Genomic DNA, 27,059 nt, shown 5'->3' on the forward strand with positions numbered 1-27,059 from the left:
CTGGGTTCAAGTCCCACCAGTACCAGAGGTGTGTTATAATACATCTGGAAAGGTTGAATGGAAGTATCTACCCTGAGGAACTCTTGCAGAGATGTTCTGGAGGTGAGATGTCAGGCCTCCAACAATTATCTTATGTGCCAGGCACAACCCCAACCAGCAGAAACTCTTCCCCGATTCCTTTTGTCTCCAGTTTTGTTAGGTGCCTTGATGTCACTCTTAGTCAAATGGCATCTTGATATCAAGAGCAGTCACTCTCACCTAACCACTCTCCCAGCCAGCACTTCCTATTTCCTGCAAAGATGCGTTCAAATCCTCAATTTTTTTCAGCTTGCACGTTTTCACCAAGCAGCATCTGTGCCCAGTTCTTCACAGGTTTTGTTGAATCTTGTCTGGTATCCTACAGTTTTAAAAAGGCAAGACATAAAATATGGAATTTGAGAGTTAAGGAACACGTAAGCATAAAATAATGAAATATACATCAAAACAAAACTGATGGCGAATGAGTTGTATAAAGAGGGAGAATCATAGGTAAATAAATGGACAAAACGAAAGAAGTGAAAAGCAGACAGAAAAGGGGACAAAATGAGTTAGAGTAGCAAATAACAAGACAATTGTGAAAGGCAACTGGTTTTATTTTTCTGGAAGAACAACAGCAGATAAATTATACTGTGTAAGACACAAGGTTACACAACATCCTTATTGTGCACTCCTTCACTGTGAGAAATGCCACAGAATATCTGCTAGTAGTTGGAATATTTTAAAGCAATGTCTATTACAGGTGCAAGCACACAAAATGGTCACAAAATTATGGTATATTTTCACATTCTGCAGTGCATTAAAAGGTTTATTGACAAATTCCAAAGAAAACTCATGACAATATCTGATTGTATAACTTTCCTTTCAGTACATAACCTCCTCTTCCTCAAATAGCTTGTCAAAGTTTAACTCTTTTGATGGTTTAAATAGAAGCTCCCATTTAGTAATTTTCTATCAGTTAACATTCTAAAAAATTAATAACTTTTCTGTTTAGCAATGCTAAAGACTGTTAGATTGCAGGAATTATTTACAAATATGTACTGACTGCAATTTGTAGTATTCTCCACATTATCTTACCCTTGCACTTTTTCCACATTTTTGTTTGTGCTCATAGCCCAGTAACAGTTTCAATAAGCAGTCCAAGCCTCCCATAAACTACAAACTATATCTTTATTTTCTGCTTTGTATGAATCAGTGCAGCTCAGGCTCAACAATTATCTGGGATTGTAATAAACTGATGTGGAATATTGACCATATTCACCTGTCACCACACAGCAAATAGTACTATAATGCTAGACCACCGCGTGCAGATTAAGATTACAGTCCAGATGTACTTACAGAGAGCACACTGTTGGAAACAAAAGTACCAGCAAGATATCAGACAGTATAATCCAATTTTTGGTTACTTAATTTACAACCTAAAGTCAGCAAGCATAGTTTTAATAGCTTACTATAGCAAATTATTCGAAATACAGCCTGTAATGGATAAACTTATTTTGAAATGGAGTTCCTTTTACAGATGAAGAAAATTAAAACAATTCTAGAAAGACTCTGGATTATAATAATATTTCCTCTAAGGAACAAAGTTTTGTCTTTACCTTAATATGGCAAGAAAAAAGATTAATAGTTTAGGTATGTTAGACAATCAGTGGAATACATTTTTTAAAAAGCTATTTGAGGGAAGCAATGCTAAACTAATTTATATAAATCTTACAGATAGTTGTATGAGGGAAAAGAAAATGGGTTGTGTTTTGAGCAGCTATGCAGAGGTATGAATCACCTCCAGAAATATATATACAGGACATCAACACTGTACAAGATGATGTAGGCCAGGTCTCTATAGCTGGCCACCTGCATAGTTCATCCACAGAGTAACCAGCACAGCACAAAAGGTATTTCATACAGATCTACAAGATATACAGTTGGCTGTTGCCTCTTTTAATTAGGATTTATCCTATCCATTAAAACCACAAAGACAGAAATTTCTACTTTTACATCAAACATTGTTTGAGGTGCATCTCAACACTAACTGAAATTCATTCCCAGCTACATCTATTCTATATATTTTTAATCTGTATAGATACAAACTCAATTATTCCTTCTAGAGACTTGACAGAAAGCTACAATAGGCCAAATTTGAAATGACTAGCAATGTAATAATGATAATAAATTACAGAATAGAAAAAAAAACTTCATTTTAAACCAAGAAATATAACATTATGTCTACCCATTAAGATTGAAATTTGAAAATATTGAGGTCATTGGAATTGAACTTGAGGTGAGAATTTGTGAATCTATGCAACAATTAACTATTACTGCAGACAAATCTCAAATAATAGCACAGCAACCTTTGTCTTTTAAAAAAAAAATTGTGGTAGAAATATCCTGCCAAATAAAATTTGAATTAAACACATTCTATCCAATTTAGCCCTGACTGACAGTGGACTAAAAGCAATTGAAAGAAAGATCTGGGCCAATCTCTTCAACAGACACTAGAGTAAATACGTTTGCCAGCTCTTCCCCTATGTGCAATTATATTTTTCTCAAACATTTATTAATGTCATAACCTTATTTGTCCCTGTGGTCATTTATGGCAATGTAATCTCTGTTCTAAAGACCCTTATATTAAAAAAGGTTCTGACAAACATCCCTATTCTGTTAATTGTAATTGTCCTGCCTTTGTTATCAATCAGACAAATGGAAAGCTTGATCCTTTATTTTGTTTTGAAAAGATCTGTCAGATATTCCTTCCTTACTTCTGTTGCAGTGGAAAAAAATTGCAATTTTGAACCTTTCTTCATAAATACATATAAAGATATTATATCTACTTGAGCTGTTGTAGAAGCATTTCAGTTCTATCATTCAAGGGCACAAAATGTTATATACAAAGTTTTAAAAGAAAAATTATAATCGTCATAGCTAGTTAGGTACCTTATTATTTTGTAGGCAACTCCATTCCATCAAAGCAGATGATAATGAGCAGAAAGCATACAAAATTTGACAGGAAATACACATTTATTTACACCAAACCCATAAAATAAAAAAAAACATTAAAAAGCATAACCATCCTAGTTTATAATTAAATTAAAAAAACATGGCTATGGCTCAACCAAAATGTCAGAAACTACTTTGATTAGTTCCTTCATATTACTTATTCAGTTTTTAAGAGCTCTTCAGTGCTCTTGGATTCATTATTAAATGACGCAGATTGCAGTGCAGTCAGTCAGTATAGTACTTTCGTTGTGTCTTAAAAAGCCATTTGAGTTTTTGCCCAAATATTCATATTATTCAAGTAGTTTTCTTCCAATATTAAATCTTAAACAATGATACTAATGCATTCACAATTTTGAACCAATATACAGAAAGTTCTAGTATATGTATCTGCACAAGCCCCAGTCAAATTACACAAATAGTTCAGTACAAATTTTTTCTGTGAATATGGACCCAAAAGAACTATGCTTGATGGGTGATACTAAATTCACAGAAATACAATTAGAAAAACCCTTCCCTGCACCCTCGCTTCCACCTCTTATCTTCCCCAATTTTAGCAGAGGAATTAGCCATTATCCAGCCAAGTCATTCAGTAAAAATTCAGCTGAATTTGTCCTTCTTGGTAACTAGGCAGGCAAGCATATCCTCAATCTACATTGAGGTTGTCTTGAAATTCGCTCAAATCACTGACTCCTTTAGACTTTCGCATCTTCACTATTGCTCTTTTGAGGTCCTGCTGTTTGATGGGTCGAAGCCTGTCCCCATTACTATTAAATCAGACACAAGTTGACAATTAACAGTTGTGACAAAGATATTAAATAAAGAAACACTTGCATAGTCTACACAGAAATTAACCAGAATACATTACGAGCAAGGCCTTGATAAGAAATGGGATGAGATCAACATTACATAACTGAAATTTGTGTTTACTGGACCAAAATTCTATGCATTCCTTGTTGACAATTTATTTCAGGAACAGGTTTTCCTGCAAAACTTATTTGTTGCTGAAAATTTCTACTAGTGGATCGAGAATGTTCTCAAACTGGATGCAAACCATACAATTCTACCCACTTTAAGTGGGCAATGGAGGACAGGGGCGCCATCCTATTCTGAGTTTCAATTGGCAAAATGAAAAGAGAAACAGTATTTTCACTCTTTTTGGGTAATATTGCATCTGTTGCAGTTTATTAAATGTACTCATAAAGCTGGTGGAGGAACTAATGACATTTCTCTACTTCATTCAGTCTTCAAATCAACTTCTAAATTACAGATTTACATCTTGCACACCATTTGTGGCAGAATACAGTAATGCAAAATGAAAGCATACAACTATAAGACAAAAAAGTAGATATCAAAAATTTTTACTGAGAAAAGAAAGAGGGAGCGAGAGAGACAAACAGAGATAAAGAGAGAGAGCACACATTTGAGATATAGACCTCCAAAAAGCCTGCAGCAAGTGAAATTGTGCACTCTTTCTTTGGAAAAGAAATAAAACACAGAGACAATCAAGCAAAAACCAGGTCCAACTAATAGGTCACATAATTGGGGATTGCTCCTGTTCTTAACAACTAACATGACAACATTGTCAAAAACAAAAAATATCTAGCAACAAAGATCTTCTCTTTTTGATTGGACTTTGATCTACAGATCTTGTACATTTTTTACCCATGGTATTCCTAAAAAGAAGTTTGTCTCATCCATCTGTCCATCCTATGTGTGAAGGAATGTGTGTGTCTGGACTTAAAGGGGATATGGTTGCAGATTGTATATTAGTAATTAATAATCTTTTTTGTCACACGTTAGGGGATAAATTTGCAAAAAATATGCTAGTTTTTACATTTCAGCATTCATTGATGATACTTGTTTTAAGCTTCTTTTATCTTAGGTAGTGGTCATAGTCAGGCATTAACCACCCAAGAAGGTAAACTAATCATATCTCATAGTTGCAATGACTTTTGGAATAGTGAGGCTCAATTTCCAGTGTGCTATTCCCATGACAGTAGAACAGGAAAGGTAGTAAGTGAGAAAGAAAACAAGAAAAAAAACCCAGTAAAAGTAATAAGAAAAGTGATCAGATGAGGAAAAAAAAGTAGAGGAAGGAAGATAATTAAGAAAGATTGCAAATCAACTGCTGAAGGTGTTCATTCTTAATGACATCCTTTCTAAAAATTCTTTCATGATGAACACATTACTAACTAAACCAGCATTAACAGCCCATTGCAGCTGCCTTCAAGAAGACGGTGGTCAGCCACCTTCTTGAACCCTTACCGTGCTTGTAGGGAGGGGTGGGATGCAAGGTATAAATCTTTAATTTGTAAATGGTGGGTAGGCATAATGAAGTAGAGAAATTCTGAAGGAAGTTCCAAGATTTGACCCAGTCACAGTAAAGGAATAATAATAGTATAATTCCAAGTCAGGATGATGTGCAACTTGGAGGGAATCTTTCTAGTTGTGTTCCTGGCTATCTGCAGCACGTGCTTCTAGATGGTACAGGCCTCGGGTTTGGAAGATGCTGTTGAAAGAGCATAGTAATATAGTCCACATTGTCACCAATGTGGTTAATGGTAAAGGAAGTGACGTTCAATGGAGTTCCTTTGCTCTAGATTGTGTCATACTGTTAATAGATCTGCATACATCCAGGCAAGTGTAAAATATTCCATCACACTGTATTGAAGATAGTGGAAAAGTTGTCTCGAGTCAGGAGGTGATTACTTGTCACAGCAAACAAACTCTGATCTGGTCCTTGTACTTGCAATATTTATATGGCCGATTCAGTTTAGTTTCTGGTCAATGGCAACCTCCAGGCTGTTGATAATGAGGGATTCAGTGGTGACAATGCCATTGAGAGTCACAGAAAATAATTAGGTTGTCTCTTGTTAGAAATTGGTGATAATTTTCAATTGTAGGGTGCAATTGTACCTGATACCAGTTATTCCTGATGGCTGTTCATGTCTTGCTGCATATGGACACGGGCTGCTTCAGTAGGAGGAATTGCAAATGCTGCTGAACTTGGTAGGGTTCTTTGTGGATGATTGCAAATCTGATTTTATGATGGAAGTAAGATCAGTGATAAAGCAACTGAAGACTGGGGGTGGCGGTGTGTGTGCATGCATGTGCACATGTTAGGACATTATCCTAAGCAAATTCTCAACTTCTGCAGTGATGATGGGCCTCCAACAAACACCATCACTTTCCCTTGTGCTAGGTATGACTCCAGCCAGTGTACAGTTATCATCCTGCATCCCACTTGCTACCGTTTTGCTGGGATTGCTTGATGTCACACTGTGGGTAACAATTGGCTGAACTGGGTTTGCATTTTTTGTGGGCAGGACATATTTGGGCCATTTTCCACATTGCCAGGTAGATGCCAGTATTGTAGCTGTACTGGAACAGGCTGATTATGGGTGCAGGGAGTTCTAGATCACACAGTAAAATGAAGGATATCCTCAACGTAAAGATGGTACTTTGTTTCCACAGGAATGCAGGATTGTCAATTCTATCCATACAGTCACAGATTGATGTATCAGTGATGGGTAGATTGGGGAGGATGAGGTCAAGGAGATTTTTCCCACGTTGGTTCTCTTACTACCTGCTGTAGACCCAATCTAACATCTATGACCCTTAGGACTTGGCCAGCTTGTTTAGTAGTGGTTCTCCCAACCCACCCAGTGTTGAACAGTGATTGGCTTCTTCCAAATAGTATACAGCATGAATCAGTATTGTTGCATCAACTGTTTATTTTTTGGGGGGCGTGGGGAGGACCATAGGCAGTAATCACCATGTTGAAAATCATTTCTATGACATGACTAATCAGCCTCTAAATGTCATCTAAATTAAGAAATAACAACTTCTTAAACAAAAGGAGCCAACATAAACTGTAGTTGCAGGAATCTAGGATTCAATGTTAATTTTAAATTTTGGTAAAAAACCATTAACTTGCATAACAAATGTACTGAAATTGCCAGTACAAGACCTTCAAAGAAAATAGCTCCTCAAAAGTTTAAACGTCAATTAAAAATATATTAAAACAATAAACAGTGTACTGATTCACAGCCTGAAGAACCTGTTTTATTTGCATTGTACAATCTGCCAATTCATACTGTGGTTACATTCATGGCCCTGATGTTAACAGTGCTGAAGGCATGTCTGACAGGATGTGTATGTTAGTTCTAAACAAAATTGCTAGTAACCCAATTTCTCATCACCTTACTTACGCTTTGACATTTATCATACAGCTGGCGAATGAAATCCTTCGGCTGTCAGACTGTGAACTAAATCCATTAGATACTACACTAAAATAAAATGACACCTTAAAAAGATCTGATTTACACGAACCTTTCCTCCTCATTGGAGCCATGTACATAATCCCGGACACAAAACATGGCAGCATCTCTACAGAGTTCTTTCAGGTCACTCCCTGAAAAGCCTTCAGTTTCCCTGGCAATTTCATTCAAGTCCAAGTATCGATCCACCTGTTTACAAACAGCAGACCTTTTAGATTGGGTCTAAATTTCATTTCTGAAATTACTGGCTTAGGATAATAACTGATGCATTTTTAAACTGGAAATCGGGACTGTGTGGTTGCAGATACAATTAAATATTGCAGCCCTATTCAATGACTGAATGCCTCTGTGAGCCATCATTCCAAAGCAATCATTCAACCAAACAGGACATGGTGCATTTTCACGGAGAAAAAAGAAAAGAGTTAAACTTGTACAACTGTCACAAAGGGGTGAATAGTCAATTGACAAGATATGGAAACAGAATTCAGGAGTGCGAGTATGAATGTGATCTAAACCTTGAAGAATGAGTGAAATACCCTACTGAGCGCCAAAATAATAACAAAAACTGGTTTGTGGTAAACAGAACCATCACTGAGTAATATTAAACAGTATGCGAACACAAGCTGAATGAGATGGCCTTAAGCCATTTGGGATCTACGAACGGACCCAGAGGACTGCAAGGACCGAGAGGCAATACAAAGCTGGAGCAAATCAAAGGATTTGATGATAAGCATTAGGATTTAAAAGTGAAAACATTAAGGGGGCAGGGAATTGGCAGAAGTTGAAGAGGCTAGAGGTGAACTCAGTGCAGTTTTTACCGTGCAATGGGAAGACGGTAAAGGAGATTTTTGACACACTGAGACTAACGGGATGGAAATAGAAAACCATCAAGACGGATTTTTGAGAAAGGAATGATAGCGTCATAGAATATTATAGCATGGAAAGAGATCCCATGGTGAATAATTAGATAAACAGCTAACCTGGAATGATGAATAAGAGATCAACCAATTCATTAAATGCGATATTGTTTGACAATGCAAAATTTGAAAACAAAATACGTCAGACCACATTAGTTCTCAATGCTAGCTTCTCAGCCTCAACCAAGACAAATATTACTCTGCATTTGAACCAAGTTTAGAACTCCTACAGCCTGTACCAGAACAAGCAATCTAGGACATAAATGACCAATAATCAGCACCGTTCTACATGAGCAGTGCCGTCATAGATTCCACAAAATTTTCTGGATCATTTGAGGAACATACAAAATTTGCCAGTCCAGAAATCTATTATTCAAACATGCTACTTGTCTGGAAACTTTGTCAGCAGATTCGAGCAACTCTTTGCATCATTATTTGGTACAATATTTGGAAAAGTAAAACAATTTTTCTCACTATTATAGGCCTGAGTTAAGTATTTTAGCTGAGGTCTTTTGTGGTTCACACATTGTGGTAAAGGAGTGCTAAAGTTATTCCATTATTCCAAAAACTAAATCCAAAAATGGCTTGTTCCCATGCATTTTGGACAGGCGATGTTATAGCATACCAGCAATGTGCACCAATGTTACTGAAGGCAAACTATCCAGTGGCTTCCATTTTCATCAGATGCTGGTCATAGAAGTCTCAAATTGCTGTCTTACAATTTTTTTGTTGATACAATGCATGTAGAATCAGTGGAATTTACTGTCTTTTCCCAATAACTCTTGAAAAGTTGATGGTAAACCAAGTTCTTGAATCAGTTGTAGTGTAGGTATTCCACTAGTGCTGTTAAGTAGAGAGTCCCAGGATTTTCTTGCAATTGCAATAAAATAAGAACAATATATTTTCAAGTTGACAAGGGGGTATGGCTTGAAGAGCAGCTGGTACAGTTCTCAAGTGTCTGAAACCCTTGAAATTCTAGGTGCTAACGGCGATGTTGAATAAACTTTGAGTTGCTGTAGTGAATCTCGTAGATGGTACACATTATTAGTATGAGGAGTCAGTGGTGGAGGGACCAGCCATTCAATAGGGTGGTTTCTTTAATATTGTTGCTGCTACACCCATTCAGGCAAATCTACTCCAGCTCTAGAAACCTCTTGACATCTGCACTCTAATTTTTATTTCTTGAGCCTGCCAAATTTTAATTGCTCTATGGTGGCTATACTTTCAGCTGCCTCAGTCCTAGGCACTGGCATCCCCTTCCTAAAGCCCTTTCCTGCACACCCCCCCGCCCCCAACCACCTTGCTTCCCTCCTTTAAGATACTGCTTAAAATTGATTTATTTCACACTGCATATAGTGATCTGCCTTCATATCCTTATATGGTATGGGGATCCATTTTCTTTTGTAATACTTCCATTAAATAGTCTAGGAAATATCACTGCATTCAAGCCACGATATAAGTTGTGCTGTTAAATGCGAATGCAGGCTTCTGCTCGAGCAGTAAGACAGTTTCTCAATTCTGGATTAAGTTCCCAGATGGTCACAAGGACTGTGCAGGTCAACTGGTCTTCGTGTTGAAAACCTTGTACCTAAGTCAATGCCAGAGGACTTGATCACTCTTAAAATAGATTACAGTTTATTGTGGCAGTTTGATACCATTGTGTCATTTCCTAGGCAATTTAAGAGGGCTTTAATAGTTAACCACATTGCTGTGAATCTGGAGTTACTTTTAGGCTGGAATAGGTAACAACAGATATCCTAGCCTAAAGCAAACTGATAAACTAGATAGGCTTTGCTATAATCCAGTAATTTAGGATTTAAAATACCATCTCTAGATCATTAGTCCAGGACTCAAGTTTACTTGTGCAGTAGCATTGCCATAATACTCCTATGGTTTCTTTTCTGAAAAAATAGCATAGGCTGATAATAAAGAAATAATACAATTTCTAAACTAATGTCACGAGTGGCCTTAGAAGGGAAAAATGATTAACAACGTACGCGATCAAAAGGTTAACGCAACCCAAGTTTGGAAAATGTTTGGCAAGCCAACTGAAAGCATCTAGTCAACTTTATTTCCTTCTACTACAAGCTACATACCTCTTCATTTCGTAGAATTAAATTTAGGATTGATTTCCGTTGATCAGTATTCTGTGAAACACAACATAAAATTTAGGAGTATCCTCAACATTGGAAAACAGAACAATAACATTATAAAAAAAGTTCTTGTCAACTGTTACCCAGGGACAGAGAAAGGCAATTTTGTTAAACTTAGTACAGATAATTCTGTTTGTTGATTGTGTTCCTTTCAATTACTTCACTTTTATATGTTATGCTGCTGAATTCAAAAATATAATCTGCCATTTTCATGGCCTCGTCTACTTAGGAGACACCTTTCATGATTGGTGCTTTTGCACGACAAGGTCTCTTGCTCATCTTGTAATATTGTTACTATTTACAGCATACTATCCTTATGACCAAAAAGTATCTCTTTACACTTTTCAGTATTGGCCAATTATCAACTCGTCCTGCGGTTCTACTCATGTATCTCACCACAATCTGTCAAAACGTCCATCCTACCCCACCCTATATGTGGTGTCTTAAACATATTTTACTGCTAATTATCATTAGTGAAAATGCTTGTGGAAATAGCCTTCCCTGACAGTGGAGGGATACAGAGGCATGGTTGAATTTAAATGCAGATGAGCATAGTTTTGTTCAATGAAAATCCTGAAGCTCTGAAGCAAAAATTCTCTTTTTAAAAATCATTCCTGTATACCTTTACCTGGGAAATACATCCACCTGTAACTGAACCCCAAGCAAAAACAATCTCAAACATAATTCAATATTTCTTTTCAATATCTTTTCATAACATGGGCATGATGAAAGTGCCTTATTAACATCTAAACAACCTGAATTGGCAAAGCAGTGTTTAAGACTAAGTGGTCCACATATTAGAAAGTATCTTATGAAATCCAAACATCAGAAACATTCAGATTGGAGAAGCTTAATGAAATAGTAATGAGTTCATTATTTCTCAAAACATAACCCATAATGATCATTTTGTAAATATGTTGCATGTTGGTAATCTCTGGCTTGGTCAGGGACCAAATCCTATTTCTAACTACAAGCAAGCTACCACCTTCTCTTATGCCTTCATTTCTAATTAACTCCAACTTCTCCAAAATGACATGGGTAATTTTCTCTCCATTTCGCAACGCAAAATCTGTGAACACAGAATGTTGCACACCCTCCCATAATTTTCCTATACATTAATATTAGGTGGCAGCTCTAGGAATACACCATTTCCTGACTTGGCCTCCGTATACAGATAGTTCTTCTATAACACGGGTTTTGTTAACATGAATTGGCTGTAATGCAATTGATGAATAGCGGATGCTATTTGGATAATGCGAACTTTCTGCTATACAGGTGTAGTGATTTTCTATATCAATTTCCCATGGCAATTTTCTATAGGGAGAGGTCACGCAAAAATGCAACTATCTTGTTATAGGAGAACTACCTGTAGCAAAGAGGAAAATTTCAAGACAAAGCATCCAAGTGTCCCATCTGTGCCATAGGATTGAAAAACAATCATTACCCCTTCTCAATGTCTCCACATTAAGGTTCTATTGCACGTTGGACCTACTTTCCACATTGTTTTCAATTTGCATCATTTTTCTGATGTAAAACATCCAGACTCTCAATTATTTACTCATCCAGTCATAAAAGTCATTGTCAATTCATATTTTGTCTCCAAAATGCCAACATTCAACATGTCCGAGTGAATTTGGTTCATGAGATCCACAGCCAGTTTTACAAATGTGGGTTTTTAATCTACCACAAACTGGACTGAAAGTATCTAAAGATAAGAGATCTTACCAAGTAAACTGGAGTTCAGATGAATGAGGGGATGGGAACTCATTGAGACTTATACAATACTAACAGAACTAGACAGGGTAAAATACAGGGAGGACATTCCCGATGGTTGGTGTGTCCAGAACCAGGACCACAGTATGAGGATTCGGGGTTGATCATTTAGAATGGAAATGAGGAGACATTTCTTCACCTAAAGAGTGGTGAGCCTGTGGAATTCATTACCACAGGAAATAGTTAATGCCAAAACATTGAATGTATTCAAGAGGCGGCTATATAGCACTTGGGGTGAATGGGATCAAAGATTATGGGGGAGAAAGCAGGATTAGGCTACTGAGTTGGATGATCAGCCATGATCGTGATGAATGACAGAGCAGGCTCAAAAAGGGCCAAATGGCTGCCTCCCGCTCCAAATTCTATGTTTCTACATTTCTTTGTTCCACCTTTTGGAAATATCTAAAGTTTAATTTTCCCTAATATTCAAGGAAGTGTGACCATGCAATCTAAATTTATGCCATGGTAAACAGATCAGCCTCAAAACAGGTTTTCACATCAGTGGCAACTCAATTTAAATACTTAATTATAAACCAACTGCGACCAAGAAAAATGGAAGCAAAATCTATCTGGATTGCACTTAAGATCCATCCTCCAATGGTACCACTCGTCTCCCATGATACATCTACTCCTTTATTTAGAACAAGGTTCTCAGCAACAGTTCATAGGATTTGTTCACTTACTGACACAAAGAACAGAAAGCTGTGAAAAAAATCTTTTCACCATCCTCAAATTCTAGCTCACTGTTTCTTCTTCTGTTTACTGTTCTGTTTACTCCTAATTTACTGATACATCAGCTAAGGCCAGGGATCAAATATCCCCCAAATCCATCCAAGGGCCCCTGAGATTTTGTGGGTTTGCTTTCTCATTTTCACTAACCCATTTATTAAGCAATAAAGTTTGGGTAGTAACAATACTTCACTTTATTTGTGTTGATATATGGGTACTTGGGACTCTCACAGAAGCAGAATTAGAAAAACATTAATATCCTAAATAGTTATCAACCCACCATTAAAGTTCAAGGTACAAACACTCAAGGAAAATTTTAATTTCTTAGATGGCATTGATAGTTGGCATAAGACAACAGGCATAAGTTCGCAATAATTTATTTTTCAATATAACTGACGCACTTCTACACACTACCCTAAATTCAACCACCACAGAGGTCACAGCTAATGTGATTCCGTCACATATGCACAAAGGTGAATGATTTTTATCAAGTAATTACTACTCTTTTTTAATTGTATCTCAGACTTTAATACAACAATTGACATAGTGTTCATTACTACAGCATCCACTAAAATTTGTCTGCATAGAGTGGCGGCTGAACTCAAAACATGCATCCCTCTTGCAGCTTCCTCATCCCCAGCATCCCCTGGCCTCTCTTGCACCCTCCTTACCACCATCTGCATCTGGCAAGTTCTTCCTTTCACCATGGTAAAAAGCTTCCATGGGCCTTGGAGAAAGGCCATCCAAACAACAATCCTAGTCATCTCAGCCTTGGCAAGAGGCTATCCTTTTACATTTGTGCAGAAACTTCTGAAATGTGAATTAACCTTGTGGCCATAGTGAAATATTAAACATTAATCTGTATTTGTACTCACAGGCTGCCCTATGTGAAACCTTGTTGGCATCCTTCGCAAAATGGCAGAGTCAAGATCTTGTGGTCTGTTAGTGGCACCCATCACAATTACCTGACAAAATAGGCAATAGGCATTGATACAACATGGATTTTGAATAAAAACAGCATAGATGTAATGGTTACTAAACAGAGCATTCTCTATTCATTTCTCTAAACTACTAGCCTTCAATAAAAATACAGCTCCAACAGGTAAATTATTCAGTTGGTTGGGGTGGTGTCAGCTTACTAAACAATCTAAAATAATCATTTTATTATTGTTGAGAATAACAGCAAAAAAAGGGAAGTTTATTTAGATATACATTCTTACTCCTAAAATAATTGCAAATGCATACTTTTTGCTGGGAATTCAAATGCAAAGGTATGCTGCATTAGTGACAAATGTAAATAACCATAGCTGAAATATCAAGTATTAATTTTGAAAAGTAATTCATCCAGTCATCATATCTGTATCACTCAAATGATAAGAAAATCCTACATGAGTCTCCCCGATGGCTTAGCAAGTTATCTCTGAGTCACTCAGTCAAACAACCTAGAAGACCATGTTTTAGTGATGGGAGTAGAAATTAAGCATATTTTCCGCTCTGGGTACTTGCAACAAGCATACAACTGTGGCTGTTAGGTGAAGTCAGGATAAAGCTTCACTATGACCTCCAAATGGTCAAATACCCAAACTTATCCTGAAGGCTCATAAATGGATAATAATCATTTAAGTGAGCCAACACTTCACGTGAGCAGAGATTCTCTCAATGTCGTCAAAAAAATCTTTCATAAACTCTCACACCAAATCATGTGGAGGAAAATTGTGGACAATTAGAATGCTGATGCAATAAAAGCTACTTTCAAAATAGTGGCTGACATTGGAGCATGCTTTCAATAAAAAGCAATGATTGCTAGTAAATTAATGATCAGCAGATAGCATAAGCATCTGGACAATTATACACTTATTAAATAAAAAGGGAAACATTTTCACTCATTATGTTCAGTCTACAATCCATGGTATTATATAGGATGTGACAGTATCTTGTTTTATTGTCAAATGATGCCAAACAGTAAATGTTCATGGAAATTTATTTCTAACATGAAAGCTTTAACAAAGTAGATCTATCATTATGCTCAAGGATATAAACTATCACTTTGATACATGGAATAGTACCGTAATACACTGTACACATGAGATTGCTAAGTCCCAATACGCTTCAGGAAATGGAAAATGTTACTCAATAGAAGAGGAAAGGGAGATGGCCAAAAACATCACTAGACGCATGTTTAGAGTAAACATGAATCAGTAAGCAGCTTGGTAGTATAGTCGCAAAAGATGTGGCAGAGCAAAAGGAGGATTTGTAGACAAGAATGATATCTTAAGTTCAATGCATTGAAGAATGAGGAACCATTGTTAAGGAGGTAAGGATAGGAAATATGAGAGCAAAACTTCATGCAAATAGAGTTACAAATTAGGAGTGGGCATGTAGAATGGAGCACAGGAAACAGGCAAGAAATAAGCTGGACAAGTCAAGCCTGTAGGTGTCAAAAATATGCAGCTTACTAAAACATCAAAATAAAATACTGCAGTTACTTGACAGCTGAAGTCTGTATCGAGGCCATCCCAGAGGCTCATAAACTGAGCTTTCATCATTGCTGTTGCTTCGTGATCAGAGCTGGACCGATTTCGTAGGAAGGAATCTAAGGGAGAAGTATAGAATGTTCTCATCAATAAATATTTACACGAAATTTAATGCCTTTATTCCTTTGTCACCTTTTTCAAACTTTGAAGATTGGACCAGACCAACATAACCAATTTCTCATATGGGAGCATCAGTTCTTCATCAAGATGAGAAGAAATTACCAAAACTGAAACAAGCCCTTTGGTCCAACTCATCCATGCTGACCAGATATCCAAATAAATCTAGTCCAATTTGCCAGCATTTGGCCCATATCCCTCTAAATCCTTCCTATTCATATACTGATCCAGATGCCTTTTAAATGTTGTAATTGTACCAGCCTCTACCACTTCCTCTGGCAGCTCATTCCATACATGCACCACCCTCTGTGTGGAAAGGTGCCTGTTGTTAGGTCCCTTTGAAATCTTTCCTCTCTCACCTTAAACCTGTGCCTTCTAGTTTTGGACTCCCCCACTCCAGGGAAAAGACCTTGTCTATATGTCCTATCCATGCCCCTCATGATTTTATAAACCTCTATCAGGCCATCTTTCAGCATCCAAAATTCCAGGGAAAATAGGTGCAATCTATTCAGCCTCTCCCTATTGTTCAAACTCTCCAACCCTGGTAGCATCCTTGTAAGTGTTTTCTGAACCCATTCAAGTTTTACAACATCTAAAGGAACATATAAACATAAGAATGTTTAGGGCAAGTACATCATGCTCATGCCAGGTCTCTGCAAAAGCAATTCAGCTTGTCCCATGCTCATGTCTTCCCCACCCCTCGAGAACTACAGATTTCTTAATGCATCAGATAACAAATTAGCGGACTGGACATTCAACTCCTACCTCACTTAAGTGCATTACAGGGCTCTTGTGGTGCTGTTGAATGGGTTGGTTGATGTATTCCAAAATTCTGTAGACCTGGAAGGGTGCTGACAGATTGGTGTATGGCAAATGTAACTTCACTATTCAAAAAAAGGAGAGAGGGAAATAATCGATCGTGATCTCTTTTGCCGTGACAGCACTATTTACTTCCATCGACATCCCCCCAGCTAAGGGAACACTAGCCTCGTTACTGGACGAACCAGTAATGCTGACCCCCTACAACACCAACACCATCAGCTAGGACAGCACCCTCAAACTACTAGATTTACGCCTCACGACCCACTTGTCTTCAATGGCCACCTGTACAAACAAATCGACCATGCGATCACCCATATCAGGACCTATAGCTGAAGCAGGAATGCAAAGACTAGAACGGGCAGCCCTTCCCACTATCCAGCCAAAACTATGGTCTGCTATGTGGAAGACACATCTGTCATGATCAAGAACACAAAACTGGACGAAACCCACCAACTCATTAACAACACCTTCACCGGCATAAAATTCACCAGGGAAGAGAACCGACTCCCATTCCTGGATGCAATGATCAAATGAAGGGCCAATGGCGAGCTCCAGACCAGCATATATAGCAAGGCCACCCGTTACAGACCAAATACTTAACTAGAGCAGCAACCACCCCAACGCTCAGAAACAGAGCTGCATCAGAACTCTGTTCAAAAGAGCCATAACACACTGCAGCACCCCAGAACCTAACAAAGCCAAAGAAGTATACCTCCACAGCATCTTTTAAAACAACGCCTACCCAAAAAGCGTAGTCCACTGATATTTATGCAACAGACAACAACAGGAAGACACAATATGCCCGGATACACCAGTCACCCTGCCATACATCAAGAACGTATCAGAGATGATCGGCATACTACTCCAACCACTAAGAATCGTGGTAGCACACGAACCCACAAACTACGACAACTACTGACAAGAACAAAGGATCCCATTCCCACAGATAACAGGACCAACGTTTTATATAAAATCCCATGTAGGGACTGCCACAAACACTACATCAGACACGCCAGGAGAAAACTAGCTATCAGGGAACATAAGCACCAAGTAGCTACAAAGAGACGTGACCAACTATCACTCGTTTCCACACATTTGGACAAAGAAGGCCACCAATTCAACTGGGACAACGTAATCATTCTTGGAAAAGCCAACCAAAGACATGTACAGGATTTCCTAGAGGCCTGATACTCAACCCGGAACTCCATCAACAATGTGGAAATAGACCCCATGTACCAACCACTACGAAGCAGAACCAGAAATGAGGCCAACCACCATATCAGATCAGACTACATAAATCACAAGCGGGGAAGACCAACAAAGTTTCATTGGAGGCGCACTGACGATGTTAACTAGTATGGCAATGAAACATCTGCAAACCAGCCTACCACATCCACCAGTTATTCCCCATCTATACTAGTTATATCAGCAAAAAAACTCCACTAGGCTTGTCAAACGGGATGCCCTTTCATAAATCCATGCTGACTTTGTTTAATCCTGGCGGCATTTTCTAAGCATCCTGCTAACATATTCTTTATAACAGACTCCAGCATTTTCTTTACTAGTGATGCTATGCTAACCTGTTTGCAATTCTCAGTTATTTCCCTCTCTCCTTTTTTTAAATAGTGCGGTTACATTTGTTATACACCAATCTACCAGAACCCTTCCAGATCTACAGAATTTTGGAATACATCAACCAACCCATTCAACTATTTCCAAAGTCACCTTCTTTAGTACTCTGCAATTAGGATGATCCGGTCATGGAGATTTACCAGCTTTCAATACCATTAGTTTTTCCAACATTATTTGTATTTCACTCGTCTCCTTCAATTCCTTCTTCCCAATAGACCCTTGTTTCCCTTGCATTTGTCAGAAGTTATGTGTCTTCTTCTATGAAGATAGAACTAAAGTATTTGTTTGATTGCTCTGCTATTTCATTGTTCTTCATTATTAATTCTCCAGTTTCAGACTACAAGGAACCTACATTTATTTGGACTAATATTTTCCAATTTACGTAACTGTAGAAGCTTACTGTTCTCTTTTATGTTTTCTATAAGTTTACTTTCATTCCTCTTAATCAACCTCTTGGATCTCCTTTGCTGCATTCTAACTGCTCCCAGCCCAAGTTTGCTACTTTTTATAGCAAGCTTTAAATGACTTCTCTTTGATCTAGTATGATCCCAACTTATTTTGTTTGTTATGATTGGCTCACTTTTCCTGTAAGTCTTCTTTCACCCAAAAGGAATGTGTAACTGTTACAATGCATGTACTCACTCTTTAAATTTTACTAGTTGCCTGTCATTGTCATGCCTTTTAATGAAGTTATCCAGCGTATCGTAACGAACTCATCCCTCATGCCTTTGCAGTTTCTTTGCTTTATATTCTGCACCCCAGTTTCAGACTACACTACTTCAACTTTGATTCCAAACCTTATCACTGCTGTTAGGACATCCATAGACAATTCACATATTTTCCACCATTTCTTGATTCTTAGTGCCACCCAGACTCATTCCACATTTAGATATTCTGTGTCACTAGCCTTTCTCCTCTGTGGATTTCATCTTTGATTAACAGTGTCAAGCCATCTTCTTTTTCTTTTTTGTCTGTTCTTCCTAAACATCAAACACCCTTAGATGTTGAGTCTTGTCTCTGTAATCATTATCATATCAAATGTGCGTTTACAGTTTTTTGCACTGTTAATTAATCAGCAAATTAATAGTGAACACCCTGTGCATTCAGATCCGGTGTTTTCAGACTTTTTGACATTTTTGCTCAATCCTTTGTACTGAAGCCATGTTTGTTACTAGCACTGCTTTCCTCTGCCTTCCACTTTAACTTTCTATATTACTTTTTTTTAACTTCCATCTTCATCTCACTCATTCTTGCTTTCTGACTCAAGTTCCCATCCTGCCACTCTAGTTTTAGCCTGCTACTTGTTCTGCTTCCACAATTTGTCTTGCAGCTGTTAACAGACTAAAGTACTGGGAAGAAGCTCAAACTGAAATAATAACCTTACACTGAATTGTTGTAACTCACGTGGATGATGCAAGATTGACAAGCTAAATATAACTAGTCTTGAACATTAAGCTGGGCTCAAACCCCACGATCTTTTGCAGTGCACTTTTGTTGCAGCAAGCACTGAATGATGAGTTTGTGTCATGTAATTAATAGTTGCCTGAATGAGACCCTTCATTTGAACAGAAAACATTGAAGAACAAATCTGTTATACAAAAAGGAAAAAAAAACCAAAAGTCATCTGTTTACAAACAATATCAGCATAAGCTTAATATGACCACTATCTATGCTTCATTAATCAAATGCCATTTTGTGATCAAAGTTACCAAATAATCACGAACCAAATTCTAGTTGGCTTCAATGGATTTGAGCCAAATTATCTAGTGATCATTATCTTGTTCTCAGTCAATACAGGTGTTGGGTGAGACAAAGTTGTTGCATTATTCATTCATAATTCATAGGATTAATTCATAACTCCTTGTGTAAGTTGCCAAAAACAATGTTAAATTGCAAGGACAGCACTGAACATCTGGTGTTCTAAAAAAGTGTGTAGAAGTTCTAAAATAGATGGCACAAACAAGTAGTGAGAGATTCAAATATGTATTATCAGCAATACCAAGACAAAGACTTAGATTAGCAATACCAACCAAAAAAATGGCTGAACAGTTGACAGCAATCCTCAAACTGAAACTGTTATTGCTAATTCTATTAACTCATTGACAAAATCCAAACTGTTATAAATAAGTTACATCAGTGAAGCATTCAATTACCAATATAACAATTGCAATATGCAAAACCCATTCAGTAGCCTGATAATACATATAAAAAAAACTTTAAAAGATAGGAGTCAGCAATTTGGCTTCTCAAGATCCATCTTTCAATGGGGAGGCAATGGTATTATCGTGGGACTGTTAATTCAGAAACCCGGATAATATTCTGGGGATCCGGATTCGAATCCCACCACGGCAAATGGTGAATTTGAATTCAATAAAATATCTGGAATTAAGAATCTAATGACGACCATGAATCCATTGTCGATTGTCAGAAAAACCCATCTGGTTCAGTAATGTCCTTAGGGAAGGAAACTGCCATCCTTACCTCGTCTGGCCTACATGTGACTCCAGATGCACAGCAATGTGGTTGACTCTGAACTGTCCTCTGGGCAATTAGGGACGGTCAATAAATGCTGCCTAGCCAGTGACATCCTCATCCCATTAACGAGAGAAAAAAATAAGGTCATGGCTCAATAAGGTGCACCTTCAGTGTGTAAAAGACTTCATCGGAATCAGACAAAAGCTGAGCTAATGAACTGGGAATCTGGTTCAAATAAGAATTTGGGAGACAGGTGCGCTTTAAGTGTAAAGCACAGGGAATCGAGTGTAATTCATTTATAAAGTAAGTAAATATTACAGTAATGGCAGGATGAGTGACCTGTTCCTGCTTGATGCCAAGGTGACCCACAGCGAATGCATCTGTAGTGTTTGCAGCTCAAGGAACTTCAGTACTGAGTTGAGGAGCTGGAATCCAAATTGTGCCACATCAGGGACACTTTACACCTGTCAGACTAGGTAATACAAATTTGAAGGCTAATCAGGGACAGGAGAGAGTGACTGAGGTGAGGCAGGTATGGGGACCCAGCTGGTTGCATTTGAAGATTTTTCAGGCCCTGCAAGTGTCCAATGTTTATAAGATATTTCAAGCTGTGTGGATGAGAGTGGAGATTGCAAGGAGGAAATAGGACTGTAACAGTGGTAAGGAACAGTACAATGCAGGGGATTGTTCAGCCTATTCTTTGCAGCCATAAGTGGGAATCCCTGCCCAGTGCTGGGGTTAAGGATATCTTTAGACTGGAGGAAAACTTGGAGTTGGAGGGGAGGGATCCAGTTGTCATCATCCATGTTGATATCAACGATATTGATAGGACTAGAAAGAAGATTCTGATGAAAGAATTCGAATAGTTAAGAGCTAAATTGAAAGGCAGAACCTCCACGGTAATAATTTCAGTACTTCAGCAGTCTTGGCAGAGTGGTTAAGGCGATGGACTTGAAATCCATTGGGGTGTCCCTGTGCAGTTTTGAATCCTGTCGACTACAACTGTGAGCTTAAGGCAAATAAGAAGAGAGCTCTCTTCCTGATTGTGAGAGGAATTTCAGTGGGTGGTGGAAAATAATTGGGGCGGCACAGTGGTTAGCAGTGCTGCCTCACAGCATCAGGGACCTGGGATCGATTCCACCCTCTGGCAACAGTCTGTGTGGAGTTTGCACATTTTCCCCGTGACTGCGTGGGTTTCCTCCGGGTGCACCGGTTTCCTCCCACAGTCCAAATATGCAGGTTAGGTAGACTGGCCATGCTAAATTGTCCATAGTGTTCAGGGATGTGTAGATTAGGTGGGTTTATAGGGGGATAGGTCTGGGTGGAATGCTCCGAGGTTCGGTGTGGACTTGTTGGGCCGAAGGGCTTGTAGGGATTCTATGATTCTAATTTCTGGATTACTACCAGAGCCATGGACAAACTGGCATAGGGTAAATAAAGTCAAGGTGACAAATGAATGGCACAAAGTTAGATGTTGGTGCAATGCATTTCCGTTCATAGGGCACTGGCATCAGTACTGGGGAAGAATGGAGCTGTGCCAATGGGATAGGCTTCACTTGAAATGTGTTGGAACCAGTGTCTGGCAAATCAAACAACAGGGCCTGTAAAGAGGGCTATAAACTAATTAGAGGTAGGGGAAGGGTTTGAGAGAGGGGAAATGTGGCTTACAAAGTGAAAGGATTTGGCAGCATTACAGGGTAGCTATTTGGATAACAATACCCAAGAGAGGGACAGAAAGGGGCAGAGTGTACAAATATAGAAGAAAAACTGCAGTAAACAGGGTCAGAAAGGGAAACAAAAATGGTAATGACAGTAGGCAGGAGTAGCCTCTGTAGGACAGAGAATAAATCAGGAGGTAAAATGGGTATGTAAAAACGGCAATACATTAATCATGGGTGACTTTACTCTTCATGTAGATTGGGAAAGTCAGATGAGCAGAAGAAGCCACCTAAAGAATTCAGAGTGCATTCAGGATGGTTTCCTGGAATAAAAAGTTGTGGGTCCAACCAGGGATCAGTCTATTTTGGATCTGGGTGATGTCTCATGGGATACGTTTAACAAATGATCTCAAAAGTAAAAGATCCCTAGAAATCAGTGATTACAATACGGTAGAATTTAACATTCAGTTTGAGAGCTCGAAACTTGGATCTGAAACAATTGTGTTAAACTTAAATAAGGGAAATTTCAAAAGAATGAGGTTAAAGCTAGGTGGAGTGGACAGGGAAAGGGGTTTAGCAGCAAAGACAGATGTGGAATTATGACAGATGTTTTAGGAAATAGCTTCTGGATCACAACAAAGGTGTATACCAGTGAGAAAGAAGAATTTTAGTAAGGTGATAAGCCAACCACGACTAACTAGGGATCTTAAGGCTAGCATCGAGTTCAAAGAAGAAAAACATAAAGTGCGACAAAGATTAGTGGTAAGCCAGAGGACTGGGAATGCTTTTAAAGCAAAAAGGTGAGCAAAATAAGAGGGGGAAAATAAGCATTGAGGATAAACTTACAAGTAACATCAACTAGGACAGCAAGAGCTATTTTAAACATATAAAAAGGAACAGAGAGGGAAAAGTAAACATATGTCCCTTAGAGCAGGAGGCTGGGGAAATAAAAATGACGAACTAGGAAACGGCAGAAGAATTGAATAAATATTCTGCAGTCTTCACAGTAGAAGACACAAATCACATTCCAAAAATAGTAAAAATCAGGGGGCAGATGTAGACGAGAAGAAATAAATACAACAATTATCACTAGAGGAAAGTATCAGGGAAACTAATGGGACTAAAGACTGATTGGTACCCAAGGGGATACTTGTCAAACCAGAACCCTGATGCAGTGATTAGAATAAGGTCGGAAGATTTAGAGACATTGATTTCGTGCAAGACATTCCACACAAACATAAAATAATCGATGTTGGACTTGTGGCTCAAAGAAAAGGAGCTGGTGAAAACTTGGAAATAAAGACAACTGCAAACATTTTAATGAACTGCAAAGAATTTACAGCATAGAAAGAGGTCATTCAGCGCATCAGGTCTACAATAACGTTTATGCTCTCATCCCACCTCACCATAACTTAACCCATCACTTTCTTTCTCCTTTAATCATGCACGCACCTAGATTTCTGGTATTGCTCAGTCACAGGCAAACTTGGAGAAGAATCAGTTGTAGCAAGTAAATATATCAGAGAAAAATCAACCGGAAGACACAAACATTTCTGACTCAACATCAAAGTAATTAAAGTCAAGTAGCATAGGACTGCAAGATAGACATGGTTAAGGCTGCAGAATCTCTGGGTCAGAGTCAGAGAATGGTGTGAATAATTCCAACTTCATTTGCACCATTATTATTTTTGCCCGATGCCATTACTCTTCAATTGCTCAGTGTTTCCTCTTCCCTTCAAAGAAATACAGGATATATTTACCAATCCGGTTCAATTCAAAGAGAATGTGATCAGACACTGGCATAAGTGACATTTTGATAACCTGCTCCTAATCAGATTTATGGGATCAGGCAGCCAGTAAGGGTGTGAAATTCAGGGACAACTTAAGTTTATAGGATCGTACAGAATAACAACAGCAGACCTGAAGAGGACTGACAATTTAGCAACAGCATAAATTATGGGGGAATATGAGAAAGATAGCACCATATATATCTTAAAAATCTATATTAGCATTATAGTGCATCATAGACCTTGAACAAAATAGCAAAACCTAAATTATAGATGCTTACCAATTTCATCAATAAAGACAATGGCAGGTTGCAGTTTGACAGCCAATGAGAAAACAGCTGCAGCCAGTTTTTGGGATTCCCCATACCATTTATCTGTCAAGGTGGAAGGCTGTAGATTAATGAACCGACAACCTGCTTCTTTAGCAGTAGCCTTGGCAATAAGAGTTTTTCCACAGCCTGGAGGTCCAAACAGGAGTACACCTGAATGTAAAACACAATCAATGGCATTTTTGAAAACTGCTTAAACAACATTATACCATGAAGAACCCAAGAAAAATCTGTTTCTATTTTCTGCCACCAAAGTCATTTCTAAGTTCAGTTAGAAATGTGCAATATAATAAAAGGAATATCCAACTCATCATTAGGATCATGTACTTTTCAGATGAAGAATCTTGGACCAATCAATGCACAATATACTCAATATATTTTTGACTATCTAACCACATTGCTGCAGAATTACTGGACTTAAGATTTCCAAAAGGCAGTTGATAAGGTGTTGCATCAAAGTTTATTGGGGGAAAATAAAAGGTCATGGTGTAGGAGGCAACATTTTGGCATGGACATAAGATTGGCTAGCTAACAGGAAACAGTAGTCATAAATGGGTTATCTTCTGGTTGGCAAGATATAATGAGCGGTTTGCGACAGATAGCAATGCTGGGACCTCGAATGTTCTACAATTTATTTAAATTACTTGAATGGAAGGACTAAAGGTATGCTGACAAATTTGTTGATGACACCAAGACAGGTAGGACAGTAAGTTGTGAAGAGGCTACAAAGAAGTCACCAAAGGATATAGACAGGTTAATTGAGTAGGTAGAGATCTCACAAATGGAGTAGAATGTGCAAAATTGTCTATTATGGTAGAAAGAATAAAAAGAAGCATATCATTTAAAGGCTGAGAGATTGTAGAGGGTTCTGGGTGTTATGCACAGACTAGTAAGCAGGTCCAAATAATTAAGAAACTAACAAAGTGTTACCAATTATCCTGCAGGGAATTTAGAACAAAAAGGTAGAGAGGATATGTTTTAGTTATACAGGACAATGGCGAGGCCGCATCTGGAATATTATGCATATTATTTAAGGAAGGATGTAGTGCACTTGAAGCAGATCAGAGAAGGTTTACTATACTAACATATGGAAATGGGCAGATTTTTGATGGAGAAAGGTTTATTAAGCTAGGCTTACATCCACTGGAATTTAGAAGAGCAAGAGATGACTTGATTAAAACATACAAAATTCTAAATGGTCTTAACAGTGCAGATTTGGAAAGGATGTTTCCCCTTGAGAGTTTAGAACTAGGTGCCACTGTTTAAAAATAACAGGCCACTTATTTGACACAAAGATGAGATTTTTTTTTGTTGAACAGGATCCTGAGTCTATTGAATGCTCTTCCTCGAAAGGCAGTAAGCAGAGTCTTTGTATGTTTTTAAGACAACATTAGATTGATTCTTAATTAGCGAGGGAGTGAAAGGTTAGTGGGTAGATGAAATGTGGAGTTGAAGTAACAGTCATATCAGCTACAACATTACTGAAAAGTGGAGCAGGCTTGAGGAGCTAAGTGGCCCTCCTGATCCTAATTTGATATGTTTGTGCATGTCAATTGCCATTTACAGAGGAGATATCCAAACTTCTATCACTCTTTACAAGAAGGGTCAAAAGGTCTGGCTTGAATTTTAAGACAGTGGACCTTAGAAGTAGATTAGTCAGCTAGCAGAAATAGTTTCTCGCAATCTGCTGTGTCTGGTTTCCCTTAATACTGTGAAAACATTGATCAAATCACCCCTTAAATTTCTAAATTCTAGGGAGCATGACCAGTTTGTTTAATTTTCCCATTGCTTGACTCTGGAATGCTAAGAATCATTTGAGTGAATTGATACTGCAGACCCATCCAAGGTTAATACATCTTCCTAAGGGAACATCTACAGATATTACCATTAAACATTTCCAGTAAGCATTTGACAAAGTTTCTAAGAAAGATTGTCGGTTGAAATTCATGGAATCAAAGCCTGTCCACATCTACAAGACCTAGTCTGATATAGGATGAAATACTCTGCCTCTACCTGGATGAAAGCAGCTCCAACAACATTCAGGGAGCTCAACACCATCAAAGCAGTCTGATTGACTGGCACCCACCTAACAACTTCAACATTTACTTTCTCAATCACTAAAAAACACTGATAGCAATGTACACTGCAACTACTCATTAAGGGTCCTTCAACATTACTTTTCAAATCTGAGACCTCTACTACTTTGAAGGACAAGGGTAGCAGGTAAATGGGCACATCACCATCTGCAAGTTCCCCTCCAAGCCACAAACCATGCTGACTTGGAATTATATCACCGCTCCTTCACGGTCACTTGGTCAAAATCTGGAACTTCCTTCCTAATACCACTTTGGGTGCACCCAAACTACACAGACTGTAGCTTCTCAGAAGACCGCTCGCCACCACCTTTGAGAGCAGTTAGGAATGCGCACTAAATGCTGGCATTGCCATAACATCCACATCCTGTGAATGAATTTAATCGAACATCTGAACACCTTGCATGCCTTGTCAGCCCACAATAATTCTTATGTTCCATTCAGTCCAAATCAAATTCCGTGGTTTTCTTCCCCAAGCAAGCCAATCAAAAAGCATTGCCTAATAGGAATAATTAGCTAACTCAGCTCATGAGGGACCACCTTTCCATACCAAGAAAACAATGAAAACTTGACTGAGGGGTACACCATCATCCTGGATATTAATAAACAACATTGTAACCTCAACTGCCTGGCACTGAATGGCCAGGATCACAGCAATAGATGACATGGTGAACAGCCAGTTGTTCAAAATACAACTTGAAGGTCGGCAGCTGCATATCATTTCCAAGTA

At 38.2% G+C, this 27,059-nt stretch overlaps 1 protein-coding gene across 5 annotated transcripts in view; it reads right to left on the reverse strand.

Moving 5' to 3' along the window:
• Positions 1 to 614: 614 nt before the first annotated feature.
• The window catches only part of atad1b (ATPase family AAA domain containing 1b), a 54,685-nt gene continuing 28,240 nt past the window's right edge, over positions 615 to 27,059 (reverse strand). For all 5 annotated transcript variants that reach the window (XM_048608663.1, XM_048608664.1, XM_048608665.1 and 2 more), the window contains 6 exons: positions 24,189 to 24,389; positions 15,369 to 15,475; positions 13,758 to 13,847; positions 10,324 to 10,374; positions 7,363 to 7,499; positions 615 to 3,794 (listed from right to left, as the gene is read on the reverse strand). In XM_048608663.1, coding sequence (XP_048464620.1) covers positions 3,674 to 3,794; positions 7,363 to 7,499; positions 10,324 to 10,374; positions 13,758 to 13,847; positions 15,369 to 15,475; positions 24,189 to 24,389 — 707 coding nt within the window. In that variant the 3' untranslated portion in view covers positions 615 to 3,673. The remainder of the gene's footprint in view (positions 3,795 to 7,362; positions 7,500 to 10,323; positions 10,375 to 13,757; positions 13,848 to 15,368; positions 15,476 to 24,188; positions 24,390 to 27,059) is intronic.

The sequence above is a fragment of the Rhincodon typus genome, chromosome 20, assembly GCF_021869965.1.
Source record: "Rhincodon typus isolate 14 chromosome 20, sRhiTyp1.1, whole genome shotgun sequence".
Classification (NCBI taxonomy): domain Eukaryota; kingdom Metazoa; phylum Chordata; class Chondrichthyes; order Orectolobiformes; family Rhincodontidae; genus Rhincodon; species Rhincodon typus.